This window comes from Ursus arctos, unplaced genomic scaffold, assembly GCF_023065955.2.
Source record: "Ursus arctos isolate Adak ecotype North America unplaced genomic scaffold, UrsArc2.0 scaffold_17, whole genome shotgun sequence".
NCBI lineage: Eukaryota > Metazoa > Chordata > Mammalia > Carnivora > Ursidae > Ursus > Ursus arctos.
In genome coordinates, this window is record NW_026622841.1 from 56,406,176 (window position 1) to 56,426,762 (window position 20,587).

General features: G+C 40.9%; 1 protein-coding gene across 1 annotated transcript in view; it reads left to right on the forward strand.

The window, feature by feature from the left end:
- RAB31 (RAB31, member RAS oncogene family) overlaps nt 1-20,587 on the forward strand; it is a 126,548-nt gene that overhangs the window by 71,763 nt on the left and 34,198 nt on the right. Inside the window, exons 4-5 of the mRNA XM_026495985.4 lie at nt 10,678-10,749; nt 11,817-11,923. Of these exons, the coding sequence (XP_026351770.1) occupies nt 10,678-10,749; nt 11,817-11,923 (179 nt within the window). The remainder of the gene's footprint in view (nt 1-10,677; nt 10,750-11,816; nt 11,924-20,587) is intronic.

Genomic DNA, 20,587 nt, shown 5'->3' on the forward strand with positions numbered 1-20,587 from the left:
TTTGACCTTTGTAAGTCCTTGAAGAATGGGGCCTCTGAGAAGCTCTGAATGAGCTGCTCTTTGTTTTCTCCTTGCTTGCCCTGCGGCCACTGGAGACACAGGCCCTGCCCCCCGCGGCAGCAGCAACAGCACCCGTGCAGGCCTGCTCCTCACCAAGGCTGGGGGGCTGCTTCACCCTCCTGTGCCTTCCCACACCCCCTGGAGAACGGTTTTCGTCAGAATTCACCTTCAGTGGAAGAGGATCAATACCTGGTTTGCTTTCCTTCCCGGTCTGTCACAAGAGAACCGTACGTTTAATTAGTGCACGCGGACATCCTGATAAAGGAAATACTCCGCCTCTCCACCCTCCGCTCCTGTGACACCCCCTCAAAAGGAAAACCCAACGAAGACTGTGTGGTAAAGAGACACAGCAGCAGCCTGCCCGTCCAGTATATGCTGTTAAAAATGGGGTCGACAGCTACTGTGATAGGGTTGTGCCCCCGCCTCTCCTTTTAGAAGAAGCCTCAGGAATCTCCCAGTTGGAAAGTGGTGCAGCTGAAGAGGTCCAGGGACGTGTAAACATTGGTGACAGAAGCTGCAGAAGGAGAGTGTGACGGTGGCGCTTGAGTTGGGCCGCGGGACAGCAGCAGTGTGGGCAGGGCTGAAGCCGCCATTGTGGGCAGACCCGTTCCCAGACGTGTTCCGTGTGGGGGTGTTGGTGTCATTGAGGAAATTAGGAGGGTGGGTGCAGAAGGCCACTGGCAGGAGAGAAAGAGGAAGGACATGTCTGTATATTACAATCAATGTAGTAAGTCCGAAGGGAAACTCCAAGCTCTCGTGCCCTCAGCCAGTGCTATGGGAAGGCCGGAAGTGAGGGAGACGAACTGGGGAGTGGACAGGCAGGAGCACGGGGAGGGAAGCCTCGAGCACGCAGTCTTACAAAGCAAGGGTGAGCTTCTGCCTGAGAGTGGCCCCGGTCCCCTGGCCCTGCAGCACCCTCTCTGTCACAGCAGACCCCACCGTTGTCCGTTGTTCCCCGTTGGGTGTCTGCCCTCCTCCAGGTCTGCCTGCGCTGCCCCTCTGGGGGGACAGGCGTGTTCTGGGAAGGACGGCCACGCCGCTAGGGGAAGATTCCTTACAAGTCAGGCAGTGACATTTTACTGGTGTGTATTTTGGTCTGGGACGCTCTAAGTAGCGTCTAATTATGAAGCATTGTCTGTGCCTCCTGGGTTGAGGCCAATTTCCGTTCTCTGACTCTCCGTGGGCAAGACAGCCTTGCGCTTGGGAAGAAGAATGGGAGAAGCTCTTTATCTGGTTGTGTGTTTCTCCCCTCCCCTCCCCTCCCCTCCCCTCCTCTCCCCTCCATTCCTGCCTCTCCCTCCCTTTGCTTTCTACTTTTGTGCACCTTATTTCCTAAGTCTGGTTCAAATACAAACCAAAGGGCCTATGAAGCCTGTGAATGTCATTCGTGACAAGGAAATTAGGCACATGGACTTCATTTAATAACAAAAGAGCGTGCTCCCGAGGCACCAAAGGACGTGTCTAAACAGGAACAGCTGGAGTGTCCTTAGAACACAGAGTTCGCTGTTAGGAGACATTTATATTCAGAGCAGCCCCTTTGAAGGTGGCCTGACTCCACCCTTCTTCTTCACCTTCTATTTGTTTCCTAGGGCTGCTGGAACAGATCACCACACATTTAGTAGCAAACAGCGGGCTCACAGTTCTGAAAGTCAGAAGTCCGAGAAGGGCTTACCAGGCCAATACCAAGGCATAGGCAAGGCTGTGTTCCTTTCTGGACGCACTGGGGAAGAATCCATTCCTGGCCATTTTCAGAGGCTGCCTGCGTTCCCTGGTTTGTGCCCGCATTCCTCCCTCCATCTTCAAGGCCAGCAGCAGAGCATCTTCCAAGCTCTCTGACTCTTGCCTTCCTCTGCCACTTGTAAGGACCCTGATGGTGATGCTGAACACTGTATAATGCAGGATAACCTTCCCATCTCAAGGTCAGCTGGTCAGCAACCTTAATTCCATTGGCAGCCTCAATGCCCCCTTGCCATGTAGCATAATATGGGATTTAGATGTGGACATCTCTGGGGACTGTTATTCTACCTGCCACCTCCTTAGAAGAGTCCCCATCATATACCAAGTGTTCAATAGATCCTTGTTGAATGAGTGCCTATGTTTAGTATAAGCCCGTATCTGCATTACATCAACTTATGCAGCGTTTCATTGCAGAGAAGCGACTGAGGAATGGAAAGAGTATGGAACTTGGCATCAGAAGACCTGTGTTCAAGGGCTGGTTACACCATTTAAGAGCTGTGTGTCTGTGGGCAATTTACTGAACCATTATGAGCCTATTTTTTCATCTGTAAAATAGGAACAGTTTAATCTAGTCTACCTGCCTTCACAGGATTATTGATTCATCACATGTGTTCTGTTGTTACGTATTTGCCGAGTCCCTGCTATGGCCCAGGTAGGGGTCAAGAAGGGTTCTCAGAGGAAGTGGCAGTTGAAAAAGTTGTGAATGAAAGGTGGGAGTGAGGATGTCTAGTGGAGGTGGGTCCAGTCTGGGGAAGGCATGTGAGACGACCCTGAGGGCTCCCTGTGGCTGCTCATTCGGGGAGCAGAGAGGAGGCCAGGGATTGGGGAGAGAGAGGGGGAGGACGGGCCGAGTGCCCAAGTGACACCATAGGACAGAGTTTGGATTTTATGATTAGTAAGTTAGAAGGATTTTGAAAAATGACACAATTTGACTTTGTTTGAAGAAAAAACCACTCTGCTTTACAGTTAACATAGTATGACGTCGAGTGTTTGCTTCCGAAGATTCCAGTGGCGGGGGTGGGGTGGGAGGGGAGGTGGAAACAGGCCAGGGGCCATGTGTTTGGGCTGATCTTGAGACTAGGAGATGAGAGCATGAAAGTGCATTATACCTTGCTCTCTTCTTGTGCGTATGGTTGAAAATTTCCACAATTAAAAAGTTAAAAATAGATTCGATGGTATGTGTAAATAACATAACTCACAAGTTAAAAACAGGATTCCTCTAGCTGCTGTGTGGCCACTACAGTATTTAAATACTCCAGTGGAAAGTTCCAGATAACCAGTCAAGGAAAGATGGGTCCAAAGGCTGCACTTGGTGAACACAGACAGAGGCCTGGGTGCCTGGTGCTTTGGGGGTGAATGAAACCATGCCTGCAAGTGTGTTTTGTGTGACTCTGATCTCTTCCTAACAAGGTGCTGACACAGACTCGGGAAGCTCCTTGTGGGTGCCCAGCAAGGCAGGCTTCCTGTGGCCACCATGGTGGCAGGGCTGTAGGACGGGTACCACCGTCAGGGAGTGCGGGATCAGGCCCCGCTTTGGGGCCCACGGGCCAAGGTCTGTCCTGCTCTGCGCGTAATCCCAGGTGATGTTTGCTTTGCTGTCCGGTTTTGCAGGGAGACGTGTCTTGAAGATGGGATGTTTACTGTGAACAGGAGGTCTATATACAGACAGGAGAGACCCAAGCAACCTGAGTGGAGTAGGAGAGAGGGAGAGCCATGACCAACCCTCATGGCATTTCCTTCCAATGAACGGGGACTGTGTGTGATGAGAAATGCAGATAACTTTGGGACAGGGTGGGGCAGAGTTCTGGACTTGGAGGAAATTCCATTGGCTTGCTAACAGACAGGAATTAGAGCTGAGGTTCTCTGTAGTTGGGTATTACGTGGGTGGGAAGAAGTGTATTTCTACATCACTTCAAAATCTTGGCTTCTGTCTTGTACATTATTCTAAGGGTCAGAGTATGCCAGTTCATTACCTTGTCTTTCACAAAACACAAATCCATGGCCTCCCCACCAACACCTTTTTTTGTGGAAGGATGTTGGATTTGTGCTGTATTGTTGTCTCCTAAAGAAGGTTTGCACCGTACCTTGTCCAAAAGGAGTCAAACGGCGGTCAGTTTACTTCTGAAACCCAGCTTCCTCCTGATACTTTTGCTTCAATGCTCTTATCCCTGAATGCCGAGGAAGCTCTTTGACTTTACTGGCAAATTGAAAGAAAGAAGAAAGAAGGGGGGAGGGGGTTATCCCTTCTCATTGTTAAAGTAGTGTATCCTATTAAAATTTTTAAAAAATAATCCAGACATACTACAACAAGTGGTGGTCTGCTTATAATGGCATTATTCAGAGATAGCTACTGTTAACAGTCTGCCATATAGTTTCCCAGCCCTTTTTCTATTCCGCTTTACCTACTATTGGATTTTAGGACATCTGAGTGGGCATATAAATAGGCCTTCTGCTTTTCTGTGGAGAGAGAGGGTCTGTGTAAACATCAGAAAGGTTCTTCTGAATGGCACAGAAAGAACATTCAGTAATGGTTTTTCCATTCAGCTTTTGCCAGCTGAGAATGTTGGGAATGTCAAGAATTTTCCTCTACCACTTCCCTCTTTGTTTGAATCCTCATGAACCATGGGATATGTTTTGGCTTCTGCCCTTGACTGTCCATGTCCTCAGGGTTCTGTGGGATGGTGAGAATTTCTCATTGTGTGCTGGCACACGGGACAGGCCAGCCTGGGCTCCCAGGCGGCATCGAAGCGACTCACCGGGGACAGTGTTCTCTGAGAACTGGAACACATAACCCTTCCCTACAAGTTCCTGGACTGGATGCAAGAGCGGTCTGGCTTGGATAATTCTCATCTGGGGAGGCAGAGCCCAGCTGGAGCCTGTCCTTGTTTGGAAACTTCATGTGTTTTCCACTACTGCTCATTCTTGACATGCAGAATTTTTGCTGCTATGGAATTTATGATGCCACAAACCTGCATTTAAGGAATTTTGCCTGAAGCAGACTGGGTGGTCTGGAGGATGAGGATATTTCCTGCAATAATACTTTCCACTGTGCATGCACACGTGTACAGGATGGTGTGGGATGGGAAGAAAGGAGGTTTGTGTATTGCACTTGGAAGAATCAAGGCAGGGCAGAGGAAGGAGGTTCCATCTAGAGTCTGTCTTACCTTGGTCATCACAAAGCTGGAGAAACCTTAGTTATCACCACTGACCCCACCCCCATTATTACCTGATATGAAAATATTGGGGTTCCCAGCTGATGGTCAAGAAAGAATTCTTGAGTCATCTTCGGTGCAAGCAGGGTGGTTTTATTAAAACACGGGATGAGACCTGTGGGCAGGAAGAGCTGCCCTGGGGTCATGAGGAGTGGCTGTTTATATACATTCAAGTTGGGAGTGGGTAAAGGATAGCGTCAGTCTCTAAGGAATTGGGAAGCAAGGTTTCCAGGACCTTGGAGGGCTAGCTGTTGTTAGGAAAAGCTCATTTATTACTAGTAGTTACCTTAGTCATGAGTCCCTTCTGATGTGTATCAGTGGGCCATATGCTTGGAGGATGATTGCTAACACATATCTTGGGGGGGGGTTATAGATTAAGGAAGTTTCCAAAGGAATTTTTATATGTGAAAGGAGACTTGCAGGATCCTGGAGGTCAGGCTAATGTTAAGCTAAAGCATTAACATTGAGGCAGTTGAGTCCCTAGAGGAAAGTCACTCTGCCTGTCTCAAGGACTTGTCAATGGGCTGTAAGTTGTAAGGAAATTTGATATTTTCTTTTGCTTTTGTTTCCCACTTAACTGCCTGCATAAATTTACCAGAATAGAGCCAGGCATGGATGTCTAGACTCCCTTTGATTCTAGATCTCTTCATACTTTGCTTTTAATGTGGGTTCTGAGCATACTAGGTCTCAAGATATTAATAAATATTACTTGAAAAAAGGTAAAAAGAATCAATTGAGAAGTCTGAGTTAAAACCAAAACAAATAGGTTTCTTTAGTACAGAAATTTTCAGAGCCTTTAATGTACTAATAAACTTCACAAATCTCCAGGGGAGCTTTATTACACATAGCATTTTTCAAACTTATTTGGCCAAGAAACCTTTTTTCCAAAAAGCACCTCACGAGCCCAGGGTTCTGTAGAAGACCCTTGGGAAGTACCAGACGGCTCCCCTTGTCTCTCGTGCCATCTCTTATTTTTCAGAAGTGTGAGTTTCACTGCTGCCCAGCAGTCCACTGCATGGCTAAGGGCAAAGTATGAAGAGATCTAGACTCGGAGGGAGTCTAGACAAATTTACGTTTCTGGTCCCTGATGGCTAGACATTGAAATGGGCTCCAGTTTTTCAGCATGACTGGTAATTTGGGAGTGAATTCTGGTGACTTTGTGACCATCTCTGAGCATTCCCTTCAGAAGTGCAGATGTTGAATCAGTGTATGGACATTTTTAGGACTCTTGATATTCCTTGTCTGGTTGCTTTCTAGAAAGGTTATGCCTACTTATCCTTCTCCCAGTTGCCAGAAGTGGGGACAGGGTTAGCATCCATCTGTAAAAGCTGAGAAGTTTGGGAAGGTTGAAGACTGTTCCCTTCTCTTATTCTGTAGACATGCAACAGTTAAAAAACACACAGTTGCAACACACTAAGTACATGAGCAGCCATTTCTTTTGAGGGTCAGATTGGCTTTTCACAATTCCCTGTGCTTTTGCTAAGTAATTAAATGTCACTTGAGAGTTATCTGAGCACTTGAATTTGGTATTCTAGATATTTTGTTGGGTACTTAGGGAAGAAGGGACTTTGAATTGACATCTGTCCTGCTAATTTTCAAAGAACTCTTCGAAGTGAGATTTAAAACTTACAGCAACCTCCTGTAATTGTGAAACTTTGTTTCGAGAAGAATCTTTTATGTGTTTTCATCAGTCTTAATTTGGACTCTACGGAAATTGAATTGTGTCATGTTGAGGATTAAAGCCAATTGTGGTGCTTTCGTTTTTGTATTTGTATGGGGGAGAATATACACGTTGTAGACTAGAAGTGATTTATCTTTTTGTCCTCCACAAATATTATCCTTTGGTCATTGTATTATTGGGTTTTGGAACTGAGACGAACTTTTAACTCATTAAAACCCCCAATTCCCCGGCAATAAAGTCATTTAAGTGGCTTCCCCAACAGATTTATTTCAAAATGATTCCATTTGGAGGAAGGAAAGAACAAGTAATGCATTATATACAAAGATCTATTCAATAATTCATGAGACCTGCACACCAGTGACCATTTTAGATTCAGTTCGTGGTATTGTAGCTGAAAACGAACTCTGTCTTAAGAAGATGTCCACAATTTGCTCCTCTCTGTGTTTGAGTCCACGAGTATCTTGATTTTTGAGATACAAATTTTGTACCTACATGGTGTGTTTAAGTGGACCTTTCTTATATATAAGCTATTTTGAAAAAAAATGGGCATTTTATATAATTGGGCTAAAGGACACTTTATATGCATTCCTTACCCTTAGCAAAGCAGGAATGTTTCAAAAATACATTGCTTTTTCCTCCCTTTGGGCAGGAATTCTGATTTTATTTTCTACATGTGAAGTGGATTGCCAAAGTACAAATTAAAAATAGATTTATTGATGCCTAACAATTACAACAAATACACAGTGTTGGGCAGTGAATATGAAAGGCGCGCATGGTAAGTGGCCCGCTGTCCTCCAGTGAGTCCTGGCGAGTGGCCAAGGGCCGTCAGCTGGGAACTCCTGGGTTCATCCTGAGCTCCATCCAACCCATGCCCTTTTCTTTACACCACAGAGGCACCAGGGCAATTTCTGTTCAAGATGGAAGCTTGCACAAGGGCTGGGATTTGCGAAAGAGCCTGCTTCCTTCCACACTCTTGAGAGTGCCACACTAGCCTTCTTCAGTGCAGTGAAAGGGAAACCTCGGAAACTGATGTGCTTCACATTTCCAAATAGGATCATTTCAATTTGGCAGGTTTTTATTCAGTGATAAGTATTATGTGGGAAATAAACATGAATGAATGATGATTCTGTTGTTCGCTGGAAAAAACTTCAGGATCCATCCTTCCTTTCCTCCCTGCTCCTTAGCCTACCCTCCAATAAAAATGGCTGCTTTTTCTTTTTTGACTTAAAAACCTATTTTATTTTTTTTTAATTGTAAGCATTTATGCTATGTATAATGCAATGCAGACTCTTATAAGAAAAATGTACAAATCACTAGAAGTCCCACTGTGACCATATTGAGAAACATTGTTGTAGACATAGACACACCCACTCACGTTTTTCTCTAAATTACAGCATGCTCCCTATGCTGCTTTGAGACATTTCTTTTTATTCCTTCAACAGTATGTAACCTTCTCTGTAAATGACAGTCCTCGCCATCATTTTAATTATTGAAGAATATTCCCTTATACACAGATACCATTAATGGATTCTCTATGACGACCCGTTAGGTTGTTTTCAGATATTTGCTCCCATGTGTAACATAGGGACGTGTATCTTGGTGTATGATGATCACTCCAGGGTACGTTCCTGTAAGTGGAATTGCTGGGTCAAACAATATGCACATTTAACTTTTGATATATATTATCAACAGTGGCTTTTAAAGAAAGTCTCTTTCTTTTAAAAAAAATTATTTTTGTAAGGTGTACAACACGATGGTTTGATGTACATAGACATAGCGAAATTATTACTACAGTCAAACTAGTTAACACATCTTCTCACATAATTACCTTTTCTCTTTTGTAAATGATGAGAGCACCTGAAGTCTACTCTTTTGGAAAATTTCCAGATTCAACACAATATAATTAACATAGTCATCATGCTGTGCATTCTATTTCTAGAACTTATTCATTCCCTGTAACTGCAACTTTGTACCCTTTCACCAACATTTCCCCAATTCCCTCCTTTCCCCGCTCCTAGTTACCACCCTTCTACTCTCTGCTTCTACGTATTTGACTTTTTAAGATTCCATATGTAAATGAGATCATGCATTTTTTTGCTTTCTACATCTGGCTTGTTTCACTTGGCATAATGTGTTTTAGATTCATCCATGTTGTTGCAAATGGCAGGATTTCCTATTTTATTTTATTTTATTTTATTTTATAAGATTTTATTTATTTATTTGACAGAGAGAGACAGCCAGCGAGAGAGAGAACACAAGCAGGGAAAGTGAGTGGGAAAGGAAGAAGCAGGCTCCTAGTAGAGAAGCCTGATGTGGGGCTCGATCCCAGGACCCTGGGATCACACCCTGAGCCGAAGGCAGACGCTTAACGACTGAGCCACCCAGGTGCCCCAGGATTTCCTTTTTTAAATGCTGGATACTATTCTATTGTGTATACACACACCACATTTTCTTTTCATTCATTCATTCATTCATTCATGCATTCATTCATCAGTAGGCACTTAGGTTGTTTCCATGTCTTGTGCATTGTGAATAAGGCTGTGAGGAACATGGAAGTGCAGATATCTCTTCGAAGTGTTTGATTTCATTTCTTTTAGGTATATACCCAAAAGGGGAATTACTGGATCACATAGTTATGTGTTTTTTATGGACCCTTCGTACTCTTTTCTACAGTGGTTGCACCAATTTATATTCCCAACGGTGCTTCGGGGTTCCCTTTTCTCCACATCTTCACCAATACTTGTTATCTTTTGTCTTTTTGATAACAGCTATCCTAACAGGTGTGATAGCTCACTGTAATTCTGATTTGCATTTCCCTGAAGATGAGTGATGTTGAGCGTCTTTTTATACGAAGTTTTTTTTTTAAGTATTTTATTTATTTGTTTGAGAGAGACAGAGAGCTTGAGAGAGAGAGAGAGAGAAAGAGAACACAAACAAGCAGCGGGGAGGGGTAGAGGGAGAGAGAGAAGCAGACTCCCCACTGAGCAGGAACCCTGACGTGGGGCTCGATCCCAGGACCCTGAGATCATGACCTGAGCCAAAGGCAGGTGCTTAACCGACTGAGCCATCCAGGTGCCCCACGAAGGTCTTAAAATACATTCTCATGTAACATATGAGAGTGGCCCCCTGCCCAAATCCAAACCAACAATGGATATAATAAATCTTTTTGATATTTAATAAATTAATACATGCTTCTTCATTGCTTTTATTTTCATTTCTTTTACAGTAATTGAACATTTTAAAATATTTATTGGTAATTTATGTCTCTTCCCCGGAGATTTAACTATGTATATCCTTTGTCCATTTTTCTGTTGAGCTATCTCTTACTTCTCAGCTTTCAAAACCTTTCCACGATATAGTCTTCAAATGTATTCAAAGATCTGTTCTTCAGAATATACATAGAATCTCTATATGTCCTCAGCATAATTATCTATCCTGTTTTGAGATAAAGGATTCTGGTGACCAATGGTCTTGCTTTGCTCACATCTTGGAATGGACCTTGTTTATGTCACCGTGTGCCTTTGAGGGAGAGCAGCCTTGCAGGCTGAGCGTGGGTTGCAGAGGTGCCCTTGCTCCCTGGCCCTCATTAAGGACTCAGCGAGGGTCTTGTGATCTGTGTCAGTCTCCTTTTGTCCTCCCCTTGGCAAGCATCTTTTTCTTACCGCTGAATAATTCTAATGAGATTGCCCTGGGTCAGTCGTATTAGATAAGTAATGAGCAGTAGAGAAAAGAAAATTCATAGAAGAGGAACATTTAAAATAGAATTTATTTTTGGCCTTTGCCCAAAAGTGAATTTCATGGTCTGTCAGCCACAAGCACATGTGCGGTCGAGGAGGAGAATTTATTGCCTAATAGGGTTCCTGGGAAAATTCTAGAGGGAATTCAGGGGTCCTATAGGGATAATGTAGGAGGAGAATTTTATATTTAACTTGGGGTTGCATAAAATGTGTTGATTTTGGCATAAAACTATTCATTGTTCTTAAACAGTTTCATTCACTGGCTCCCATGTACTATCGTGGATCTGCTGCAGCTGTCATAGTATATGATATTACCAAACAGGTAAGAATGTCGCCTTTAAAATTCTGATGCCCCTTCTGTTGATTCTCTGTCGTAGAAAAACCAAAGCAGAGACTTGACTGCTTGAGTCTTGCCAGTAGCCTGCGATAAGATTTCACAGCATGGTAACCAGGGATAATCAGCACCATATATTGAGTTTATTCCCCTATAGGTATTGAAGCATTTCAAATTTATCGGCCAAATTAAATAAACAACAATGATCATTTATTTTTAAAATTGACTGTTCGTAGAGGCAAGGTCATGCCTGCCAGTACTGCTCTCCAGAATGTTGGCTTTTCAGGAAGAGAAAAATAATTTCTAAGTCCTGCATGTTTTGTAATTATGGAATGCTTATTTTCTATTAGTGTTTCAGTCCCACTACTTAAAATGTCAAGGGTAATATTTCTGTACGTGTAGTGTATTTGCATATATATAGTATACCATATTTTTAGTTATGACGCTGAGGATCTAGAGTATCCATCAAGGAACTGCAGTGGTTTCCTGGCTGTCTTTTTTCCACCCCGGGAGTGCTGACTCAGCTCACAGGACTGCTGGTTCAATGATCCATCACTGTTACCGTCCATGAGTTCCCGAACACTTCTACCTAAATGTGGTGTCTGCCTCGACTGCTTTGCTGGACGAGGGTTGTGAGTGAAGGGCAGAAAGGAAAACAGGACGAGAGGAAAAGGGTCAGGGGAGGAGAGAGAGGGATAGAGAGAGTACGTATGTATGTATTCTTTCTCGCTCTTTCCTGAAATAAGCATGAACATGTCTTTTTCATGTTAAGTCAACGCTATCATTTTAAATTAATGTTATTTATAGAAGAAAATTACTAGTATGATTTTCTTCGTCAAGTTTTAGTTTTAGAAAAGGAAACTTTTACAGGCTATTTAAGTGTAACTTAGCTAATATTAAGTTTTCTGCCAAGATGGGGGTAGGATGTTAATGTATGTGACTTTCCCAAAAATATTTTCCTCTGTTAAGTTGGGTTGGGTTTATATTTCTACTTGGTTGAGATACTGTGTTGATGGGTCTTTCCAGTGATTGATTGATTTACATTTTGGGTTTAGGATTCATTTCATACCCTGAAGAAATGGGTGAAAGAACTGAAGGAGCATGGTCCAGAAAACATTGTAATGGCTATTGCTGGAAACAAGTGTGATCTCTCAGATATTAGGTAAGATGCATTAAAAATTTTTTTGTTGTAGTGAATATCCTCCGTCTCTGAATGTCTACATGTAAAAAGCTGTCATGCCTGTGTTGTTAAGTCTGTTCTCAGTATAATGATTTAATCGATGGTCATTCACGGGTGGTCTAGGTAGTACTTATTCAACCAGAGTAGAATTAAGGGAAAATAATGAGATGCAAATTGGATGGACCACCTAGGAGCGGATATTAAAACCAAATCTCTCCTACAGAACACAGTTACATCCCTGACTCTAGAGGTCTTTGGGCTAAATGATTTTATTATTTTTATTGTTACCTTTTTTGTTATTTATTGACATTATTAAACTATGGCCATTTTAATAACACTTCCATATGGTAAGGAGAGTGAGAATTTGTAACATTTCCCATAGCATCCATGTTCGTTTTAGTTCTAACTTTAACTTAAGGGTGTAGTCGGGTCTACATAATCTCACTAAAACACTATGGTTTCCCTCTCAGACGCTGGATTGTTGACCTTTCTTTACCTGGAATGAGGTTTGCAGGGACCTAGTCCATAGGGACTAGAGATTTGATGATTGTTTTATGCAGCCTGATAAGCTAGCTATTTTTACTAAATAAAAATGTAATGAAAAAGGAATAGTGAATTTGCATCATCTCCATCCCCCTGGTTAATTTAACTCTCTGCAGTTCCAGTCGTTGGTCTTCATAAAGACTATGACATCATGCTTCAGGTTTTGTTCATCCAAGTATGATTAAGCCAAAGTTTGATAAACAATGGAAATAGATCTTGCAAAAGCTCTTAACATGGCCTTTGACAAATTGCTCTGTTTCTTTGGGATTCCAAAAGCTTTGTATCACATTGCATCGGGTTGGTTTATAATAACAGCCATAAACACCACTTAATCATTTTTTTTTCTGGGGGCTGGACAAATCTTTAAACTCCCCAGACTTAGCTCAGATCTCTACATTCTTTACTGCAATCCTGAAACAGCTTGCTTGTCTAGAATTGCAAAAAGAGAATCACTTTAGCTTTTGTCATCAGAAGGGTAGAGACAATCTTTGCTGAGGGCAGGCACTGTTATCTGACACCATTGAACTGTAGTAAAGGTGTGACTTTAAAGGTATTAAGTAAGCCTTGTGATTGTGGCAGAGCTGAGGGACTAGAATTTAAGCAGATGATGATATAAAGTTGACTGGAATTAGTTAGGATTCTTGCTGATGTGGAACTGAATCTCACTTGAAATTATTTTCAGGAAAAAGGGAACTTATTGGAAGGTACTGATATCCACATGGTAAAAAAGCAGGGTTGCCTGACTGACATTTGATACGTTCCATTTTTAGTCTCTGGCACTCTCTCTATATCTAGTCTAAATTGCCGTGGAAGGATTTCATCATATCATGACAAGGCATTTGTGGCCGAGAGAGGGGATTTGGGTGGCACGAGATGATTTTTCCCACCATCACCATGATGAGAGTAGGAAGGTAGGTAGTCTTGAAGAGGGGGAAGCTCCCAGAAAATGCAGCCTGGCCAGACAAAATATGTCTGTGACATGTTGGCTTGGCCACAGATACCTGAAGACAGGTGTACCGTGTTTCGGGGTGGAATTCGCCTTCCATGCACTGGTGTTGTATTCTCCTCAGCAGGCATTCTGCTTTGTGCCCAGCCTATATGTGCAGTTTTCAAAATGCCCTAGCCGACACCATCCATCCATCTCCCTTTCAACCGTAAATTCACGCACAGCCCCTCCATCCCCAGTGGGAGGCAGTCCAGGTGCTACACCCAATGGCCACATCATGGGGCCTCTGTCCGCTAGTTCACGTGTCTGCATAGTACCCTTTCTTCTCTAGTTTGGCCTCATTGGTCTGCACGTGACTTCTCAAGATGCTGAGGTTGTGGCTTATAAAGTGTGGAGTATATATCTTTTGTTACGCCCAAAGTTATGTTAGATGCTACTTGTTACAGAATCATGCAGCAAAGAAATGACTCCCTTTGCAATACTCTTTCCAACCTCAATGAAAAAGACCAGTTTGATTAGATCAAAGAGAAAGACCAGTTGGATGTCAGTAAATTTTTAAGCATTTATTAATAGATAATTTAAAATTTTAATTTTTTATAACTATTTTTCATTGAACTAAGTTAGAAACCGTAAAATCCACCTGTTTTAAGCGTACCAGTCAGTAAACTTTCATACAATTATAGGGTTGTACAGTCATCATCACATCTAATTTTAGAACATTTCCATCACCCTACAAAGAACATGCCAATTTACAGTCACTCCCAATGTCCAACTCCTTCCAGCCCCTGGCAACCACTAATGTATTTTGTTGTCTTTATAAATTTGCTTTTTCTGGACATTTGGTATAAATCAAATCATGCACTTACGTGGTTTTTTGTGACCGGCTTCTTTCACTGAGCATAAATGCCTATGAAATTCCTCTGTGTTGTAGTGTGCCTTAGTACTTCATTCATTTTTATGAAGGAATAATATTTCATTGTATGGATGTACCACGTTTTATTTTCTCATTCACTAGTTGAATGAAACTTGAAATTTGAGTTGTTTCCACTTTTTGGCCACTTTAAAAAGTGCTGCTGTAAACAATCATGGGCAAATTTTGTGTGGACATATGTTTACGTTTCTCTTGGGTATATTATGAGGAGTGAAATGTCTGGGTCATGTGGAAACTTTGTGTTTAACAATTTGAAGAACTGTCCAACTGTTTTCCACAGTGGCTGCACCATTTTGCATGCCTACCGGCAACGTACGAGGTTCCAATTTCTCTACATTGTCAACCAATGCACTGTTATTACCTGTCTTTTGCATTATTGCCATCCTAATGGGTGTGAAGTTGTGTCAATGTGGTTTTGGTTTGTATTTTTCCAATGACTAATGATAAACATCTTCTCATATGCTTATTGACCATTTGTGTATCTTCTTTGGAGACATGTTTCTTCAAATCCTCTGCCCAATTTTTAATTGAGTTACTTGTCTTTTTATTATTGAGTTGTAAGAGTTCTTTATGTATTCTGAATACAAGTCCCTTATCAGATATATGATTTACAAATATTTTCTTCCTTTTTATGAGTTGTCTCTTTACAATCTTTATTGTGTCTCTTGAAATGCGAAAGTGTAATGTCCAATTTGCGATTTTTCCCTTTTTTATGTCTTATGCTCAAGTGATTGGCTAATTAAAATCACAGAGATTTACTCGTATGCTTTCTAAGAGTTTTATAATTTTAGAGCTTACATTTATATCTGTCGCCCATTTAGAGTTAATTATTGTGTGTGTTATGAGGTAGGGGTCCAAATTAATCTTTGTCTGTGTGGATATCTAATTCCCAGCACTATTTGTTGAAAAGGCAACCCTTTTCCCATTGAATTTTTTTGGCACTTCTGTCAAAAATTAGTTGACCATAAATGTAAGTCTTATTTTGGGCTCTGTATTCAGTTGATCTATACATCCTTCTACTGATGCCACAGGATTTTGATTGCTGTAGTTTTATAAGTTTGAATTTGGAAATTATAAGTCCTCCAATTTAATTTTTCTTTTTCAAGATTGTTTGACTGTTTGACTCTCTGGGCCTTTTGCATTTCCATGTGAACTTTAGGATCCTCTTCTCAATTTCTGCCAAAAAAAGGCAGCTGGGATTTTAATAGAGAATATGTTGAATCTTTAGAACAATGTGGGGATTATTGGCATCTTAACAATATTATTTTCCGATCCATGAATATGAGATACCTTTCCATTTTATTTAGGTCTTCTTTAGTTTCTTTTGCCCATGTCTTATAGTTGTCAGTGTACAAGATTTGCATTTCTTTTCTCATACTTGTTCCTAAGTGTTTGATTTTTCTTGATGCTATTGCGAATGGGATTGTTTTGTTAATTTCGTTGAGTGTATACAAGATTATGTTGTCTGTGAAAATAGTTTTATTTCTTCCTTTCCAGTCTGGGTGCTTTTTATTTCTTTTTCTTGTCTAATTACCCTGTGCAGAACCTCCAATACAATTAGTATAGAAACGGTAAGAGCAGGCATTATTGTCTCCTTCCTGATCTTAGGGGCAGAACATTTGGTTGTTCTTACTGTGATGTTGGCACTACGTGTTATGTAGGACCTCTTCATCAGCATGGGAAGTTCCCTTTTATACTTAGTTTGTTGGGTGTGTTTTTTTTTTTTAATCATGAATGAATGTTGAATTTTGCCAAATGCTTTTTCTGCATCTTCTGAGGTGATCATGTGGTTTTTGTCCTTTATTCTCTTAATATAACATATTACATTAATTGATTTTCTAACGTTAAACCACCTGCATTCCTGGGACAAATCCCACTTAGCCATGATGCATAATCCTTTTTATATGCTTTTGGGTTCTGTTCGCTCATATTTTGTTGAGGATTTGTATGTCTGTATTCATGAGGATATTGGTCTGTCATTTTTGTTTTTTTGTGATGTCTTTGTTTGATGTTGGTATCTCAAGGCAGTAGGTTTTGTAGAATGAATTGGAAAGTGTTCCCTTCTTTTCTACTGCCCAGAAGAGTTTGTGAAAGATTGTTGTTAACTCTTCTTTAAGTGTTTGATAAAATCATCGGTGAAATCATCTGGACCCAGGATTTTCTTTGTGAAAAGATTTTGTATACTGATCCAGTTTCTTTACTTGCTGTAGGTATATTCAGGTATTCTATTATTTCTGGAGTTAGAATAATTTATGTGTTTTTAGGAACTTATTCATTTCATCTAAATTATCTCATTTGTTTGTGTAGTGCCCAGTGTTCTCTTACAATACTTTTCATTTCTGTAAGGTCAGTAGGGATGTCTACTCTTCCATTTCTGATTTTAGAAATTTTAGCCTTCTGTTTTATTTCTTGTTCATTGTAGCTAAGGGTTTGTCAGTTTTGTTGATCTTTGCAAAGAACCAACATTTAGTTTCACTGATTTCTTTCCCCTGTTTTTCTATTTCATTTATTTTTTCTCTGTGCATTATATCTTTCCTTCTGTTTGCTTTGGGTTTACTTTGCTCCTTTTTTTTCTAGTTTTTCAAAGGGGAAGATTAGCATATTTATTTGAGATCTTCCTTTCTTATTTAGGCATCTACAGCCAAAAATTGCCCTCTAAGCACTGCCTTAGCTGCATCCCACAAGTTTTGGCCTGTTATGTTTTTGTTTTTTATTCTAATAAGTTTTTTTTTTAATTTATTTTCAGACCCTCTGTTTATTTGGTAGTGTATTGTTTAATTTACACCTATTTGTGAATTTCCTAAATTTCTGTTGATGGTTTCTAATTTAATTCCATTGAAATTTGAAAACATGCTGTGTATGATTTTAATTATTTTAAACGCATTGAGGTTTATTTTATGGCTTGGTGTATGGTCTGTCCTGTAGAATATTCCTATGACTTGAGGCTAATAAATTTTCAACACCTATTTTTATACTTGTTATTCTCCCTTTAATAGAGAGAGCAAGCAAGCATGCAGACCTAAGGTTGAGGGCCTCTGCGGACAACTGTATCTAACTGGAATTCAATTATATTTTGTCTTTATTGTATTTGTTTTTTAGAATTACATTTTTATGCCAGTTGATACTAGCATTCCATTTGTGATGGTGATATGAATTTTTTTTCAATATGTTAAAAAAGTTGATTTATGCACATGACATGATTACCTACATGGAAACTCCAAAGGGATATGCCAAAAAATTCCTAGAACTAATAAGTGGGTTCAACAAAGTTTCAGGATGTACAATAAACACAGAAAAATCAATTGTGTTTCTATATCTAAAAATGAATATGCAGAAACTAAAATTGAAAACAGAATACTCTTTACAGTTGCTCCAAAGAAAATGAGATACTTAGGTATCTACTTAATAAAACATGAATGGCATCTATATGCTGAATATTATAAAATGCTGATGAGAGAAACCAAATGAGACTTGAATAGAGAGACATTCCGTGTTCACGAGTTGAAGTCTCAACATAGTACAATGTCAGTTCTCTGTAAGTTGATCTATAGGTTCAATGCAGTCTCTATCAAGATTTTAATAAGGTGGTTTTTTGTAAGGATAAACAAACTTATCGTAAAATTTATATGGAAAATCACAGGCACTAGAAAAACTAAAACAATATTGACAAAGAAGAATATAGTGGAAGAAATCATTCTATCCTCCATTAAGGCTTACTACATAGCTACAGTAATCAGGACAGTGTGGTATGAGCAGTGGGGATACACACACAGATCAATGAAACAGAATAGAGAGCCCAGGAATAAATCCACACAAATATGCTCAACTGATTTTTGACAAACTTGAAATGGCAGTTGAATGGAGGAAGATAGCCTTTTCAATGAATGGTACTGGATTAATTGGACATCCATGGAGGGGAGAAGACTGCAATCTAAACCTCATACCTCATGTAACAGGTACTCTAGAATGAATCGTAGAGTTTAATGTCAGAGGTAAAACTGTAAAACTTTTAGAAAAACTCCTAAGAGAAAATCTTGAGGATTTGTAGCTAGATAAAGAATTGTGAGACTTGACAGCAAAAGCTCACTCCATGTAAGGAAAAATTGATAAATTGGACTCATCAAAATTGAAAACACTTGTTCTGTGAAAGCCGGTGTGAAGAGCTTGAAAAACAAGCTGCAGGCTAGGAGAAATTATTTGCAAACCATGTATCTGACAAAGGACTAGCATGTAGGCTATATAAAGAACTCTCGCAACTTAATGATTAAAAAAATCTAATTTGAAAATGGGCAAAGTACATTTCACCCTAGGGAGTATCAAGATGGTAAGCACAGGCATGTTTAAAAGGTGTTCAGCATCATTAGCGGACCTGTCAGAATGGCTAAAATAAAAAAAAAAGATAACACCTAATGCTGGCAAAGATGTGGACAGACTGGAGCACTCATATGTTACTGTTGTGCACGTAAAATGATACAGTCATTCTGGAAAACAGTTTGGCAGTTTCTTTTAAAACTAAATATGCAATTACCATATGCCCAGCAATCATACTTTGGCCACTTATTCCAGAGAAATGAAAATTTACATTCACACAAAACCTGCACATGAATATTCATGGTGGCTTTTTTTTTTTTTTTAAATAATAGCCCCAAACTGCAATCAGCCCACATATCCTCTGAAAGGTGAATGACTCAGCACACTGTGGTGCAGCCAGGCCATGGAGGGGCATGCAGCAGTGAAAAGGAACAAACCACGGCCACAGGCAACTTGGATGACCCTTCAGGGCAGTTATGCTGAGCAAATAAAGCTGATCTCAGAGGGGTCATTTACATGAGATTTTGAGATGAAAATATTTTAGAAATAGAAGACGTAGTTGTGGTTGCCAGGGGGTCTGGTTAGGGGTGCCATGGTGGGCAGGTGAAGGGGAGGAAAGTGGGCATGGCTGTAAAAGGGCAACAGCAGGGATCCTTGTGATGTTGGAACCGTTGGGTGTCTTCTCTGTGGTGTGGATACAGAAACCTACACAGGGGTTAAAATTATGTGGGGCCCAACGCGCGCACACACACACACACACACACACACACAGACACAGATGAGTACCAGTAAAACGGGAAATCTGAATACGACAGAGTATAACGTCAGTATCCTATTTGTGATATCATATACTATAGTTTCACAACATGTTACGCTTGGGCAGCCTGGACGAAGTGTACAAGGAATCTGTCTCTTATAACTGCAGGTGGGTCTGCAATGATCTCAATAAAAAATGTAGCGAACGAAAGGTTGATTTAGATAAAAATAATAAGTAGACATTAGAACAGTGGTATATACATGGCTATGTATATGTATACATTACACACAAGCACACTCACTCCTCTATATGCATGCATAGATATCATATATGATTGAGGGAAGTTTTATAAACACACTGGGCCAAATGATGAAGTTCACCGTCCCCGGCAAACCCATCGTGCAAAAGAAAAACAGGATAACCGTAGTAAAACTCCCGTTTGGGAAAGCAGGGAAGGGGAAGCCTGGTGTATTAGTCCTTGTATAAACTGCCCCTTGCTAGACAGGAATAGTCTGGTAAATGATAGGGCCTAGTGGGCATCTGCTGTTGACACCTTTCCATGGCAGTGGAATCAAGTTCTTGGGCAGCCGATCTGGCTGCTCCACATTGTGCCTGCTGGTATGATTTTCTGGGGAGTTAGCCAAATCTCTACACTCCAGACCTTATTTAGAGCTTGACCTTCTTTTACTCTAATCCTAAAACATTTTGCCCTTCTGTAGTTGCCAGAGAGCTGTATTTTATTTTTCACTGGGGGTTGGAGAGGGACAGTGTGTAGATTTGACGCGCATGTGTGAGCGTGTCGGTAGGCGGAGGCAGTGTCCTCTAATGGACTTGGGCTGTGTAAGCTTGCAGGTCCATAAGAAGAGGTATGCCTGGCATGTTTTGAGAGTGTGCTGGAATTTAAATGGAATTAACTCTGTGAACTTGACTCAGCCCACTTAAAGCATGTGTGTACAGACGTGCTTCACGGGGGAGATGCCTGACCATCCGGTCACTGTGTTTTATATTCTTCCATGTTCTAGAAGATGGTATAAAGGTCTGACCGTACTACCCAGAGTCAAAGGCATTCAGGGGCATCTGGTCAGGGGAATTCAGGACTTCTAGCTTGTTTTATTAGGCACCCGATCTTTGTGAGATTTCCCTGAATATCTTGAATTC